General features: G+C 37.2%; 1 protein-coding gene across 1 annotated transcript; it reads right to left on the bottom strand.

Moving 5' to 3' along the window:
- Positions 1 to 200: 200 nt before the first annotated feature.
- Positions 201 to 979, bottom strand: LOC139841196 (secreted RxLR effector protein 161-like). Its single transcript, XM_071831424.1, has 2 exons — positions 813 to 979; positions 201 to 567 (listed from the first exon to the last, which is right to left on the bottom strand). The coding sequence occupies exons 1-2, from the start codon at positions 977 to 979 to the stop codon at positions 201 to 203; spliced, it is 534 nt and encodes a 177-aa protein (XP_071687525.1).
- Between the last annotated feature and the right edge of the window lie 1,851 nt (positions 980 to 2,830).

The raw sequence follows: 2,830 nt of genomic DNA on the forward strand, positions 1-2,830 counted from the left end.
GTACGCTCATGAAAAACTGGATTATTAGCGATATGTCGTGCAGCTTGATTATCACAATATAGAGGAGTAAGTTCAATGGTGTGAATGTTGAAGTCTTTAAGAAGCCAACGAATCCACAAAAAATCACTTACCGTGGAAGCCATGGACCGATATTCCGCTTCTACTGAAGAGCGAGATACGAAAGACCGTTTCTTGGTTTTCTAAGAGATTGGAGCTCCACCAAGGAGAAGTATATATTCGGTTCGAGATTTCCGGGTGTAGGGGCAACCAAGCCAATCGAAATCACAATAAGCCGAGAGATCAAAACCACCATCACGTGGCAATGAAACCCCTTGAACTACTATTGTTTTTAAATAACGAAGCACCCTATGAACCGCATCCAGGTGAGGTTGTCTAGGATCATCGGCAAATTGTGAAAGAATATTAACTGAGTACGTGATATCGGGTCGTGTTGCTTGCAAATATAGTAAGTGACCAACCAAACGACGATAACTCTTAGCATCATTTTTTTGGAGAACTTTCACATCTATCAAGTTTATGATTTGCTCAATGGGAAAAGCACTAGGCCTACAACCATAAAATTTTTAGTCAGCAAGAATATGCAGGATATACTTCCGTTGACTTAAAATTAAACCTTCAGTAGTCCGCGCAACTTCAATACCGAGAAAATATTTCAAGTTGCCAAGATCTTTGATACTAAACCTTGAATTGAGATATTCTTTAGTTTGTTTCATCTTGTTAGTATCATTCCCAACTAAGACGACGTCATCAACATAAATTAGAGCAGCGACAAAACGTCTTTATGTCTATACATGAACAAAGAATGATCCGCCTCAGATCGACAAAAACCAAGAGCAATGAGCGCTTGTGTAAATTTGTGATACCAATTTCGTGAAGCTTGTTTCAAGCCATAGATTGACTTCTTTAATCGACACACACGTGTTTCTCCTTCTTTGGAAAATCCTTGCGGAATCTTCATATAGATTTCTTAATCTAAGTCACCATGTAAAAAAGCATTATTCACATCTAATTGGTGAATTTGCCAATCATTCTTGACTGCCACAGCAAGTAATGCTCAGTTTGGCTACCGGAGCAAAAGTATCGTGGTAATCAACACCCTCTGTTTGAGTGAATCCTTTCACAACAAGACGAGCTTTATACCTTTCGATGTCTCCATTAGGCTTGTATTTGATCTTGTATACCCATTTAGAATCGATAGCTCGCTTTCCTGGTGGAAGATTTTCAAGTTTCCACGTGCCATTTGCTTCAAGAGCATGAATCTCTTTCTTCATAGCCTCCTTCCACTTTTCACTTTTAACTGCTTGATAAAAATACTTAGGCTCATCATGTGAATCGATGGCCGTCAAAAAAGCTTTGTGAGTTTCAGAAAAACATTCATATGAAACTAAATTGGTAAGAGGATGTATCGTGGAGGAGCCTTGATGTGATGTTGTTTGTGCATTGTCGACCGAAGGGGGAAGATGAACCACGAAATCATTCAAGTATCGAGGTTGCATTTTAAGTCTCTTGGACCTAACACTTTGTTCCATTGATTCTTCCACGTTTTCTTCTTCCATGTCATTTACAACATCAACATGTGTATTTAATGGGATTTGATTTGAGTCTGGCCCCTCATTGTCAATATTAGTTGGCCCATCACTAATGGACTCAGGGCCCAAGAACTCATGATCAGTTTGAGGGTCGCTGGATCCACTCATTTGATGAGTGTTTTGATTTACTGGAGTATCACACATAAAAGGATCATCTAAGTCATTATCTTGACTTCGTATGTTCTCAAGTGAGGTTTGTTCAGTGATCTAAAAGGGGAACTTATTTTCAACAAACTTTACGTCTCTTGAGAATACGATTTTCTTTTCTTTGAAATAATATATTTTGTAACCCTTTATTCCTTGAGGATATCCTAAGAACATACATGGTCTCCCCCTCACTTCGAATTTATCTTCGTTGGTCATTGTGTTTTTGAAATAAACTAAACAACCAAAAATTTTCATTAAGTCATAGTTCGGTTTTTGATTAAAAACAATTTCGCAAGGAGTTCTATTTTTGATAACCTTAGAAAGAAGACGATTAATTATGAATGTTGCTATTAACACACATTCTCCCAAAATTTCTTAGGTAATCTAGCTTCAAACATTAATGCTCTAGCCGTGTCTAGCAAGTGTCGATGCTTTCTCTCCATAACTCCATTTTGTTGTGGAGTGTGTGGACATGTGGTTTCAAGTAAAATGCCATTTTCATTATAAATTTTTTGCATATCATTCGATGTAAATTCACCTCCATTGTCACTATTAATTCTTTTGATGGTCTTACCAAACTGGGTTTTTATCATGTTATGAAAATTCATCAAACAACTGCTCGCTTCATATTTGAATTTTAAAAGAAAAACCCATACGGAGCGACTAAAATCGTCGACTATAGTTAGGTAATAACTAAAACCTGACAAAGATGGAACACGATATTTTCCCCAAATATCACAATGTATTAATTCAAAACATTCATTAGTTTTAATGCTACTAACTTGAAAAGGAAGTCTAGTGTGCTTTGCCTTAGAACATGAATCACACATTTGATCAAAGGTACTATTATTAAGGAAACCCATGCTAGTAAGTTTATCACCAGATGCGTGTCCCAACCTTTTGTGCCAAATATCTGTAGTTGTTGCCATGACTTTCTTCCTTTCAATCATCCCCATTCGGTAAAGACCATTCCTCCACTCACCCGCACCAATCAAGTTTCTCGTGTAGAGTTTCTACATTACACAAAAATTAGGGAAAAAGGTTATAGCAGATTGGAGATCTTTGCATAATCT

This window comes from Rutidosis leptorrhynchoides, chromosome 4 (genome assembly GCF_046630445.1).
Source record: "Rutidosis leptorrhynchoides isolate AG116_Rl617_1_P2 chromosome 4, CSIRO_AGI_Rlap_v1, whole genome shotgun sequence".
Lineage (NCBI taxonomy): Eukaryota > Viridiplantae > Streptophyta > Magnoliopsida > Asterales > Asteraceae > Rutidosis > Rutidosis leptorrhynchoides.

Excerpts from the sequence above, each read along its gene's own strand:
- LOC139841196 (XM_071831424.1), bottom strand. The coding sequence starts at position 979 with ATGAAGATTCCGCAAGGATTTTCCAAAGAAGGAGAAACACGTGTGTGT. Across the intron at positions 568-812 it reads GCGGATCATTCTTTGTTCAT|GCCTAGTGCTTTTCCCATTG; the intron begins GTATAGACATAA and ends TTATGGTTGTAG.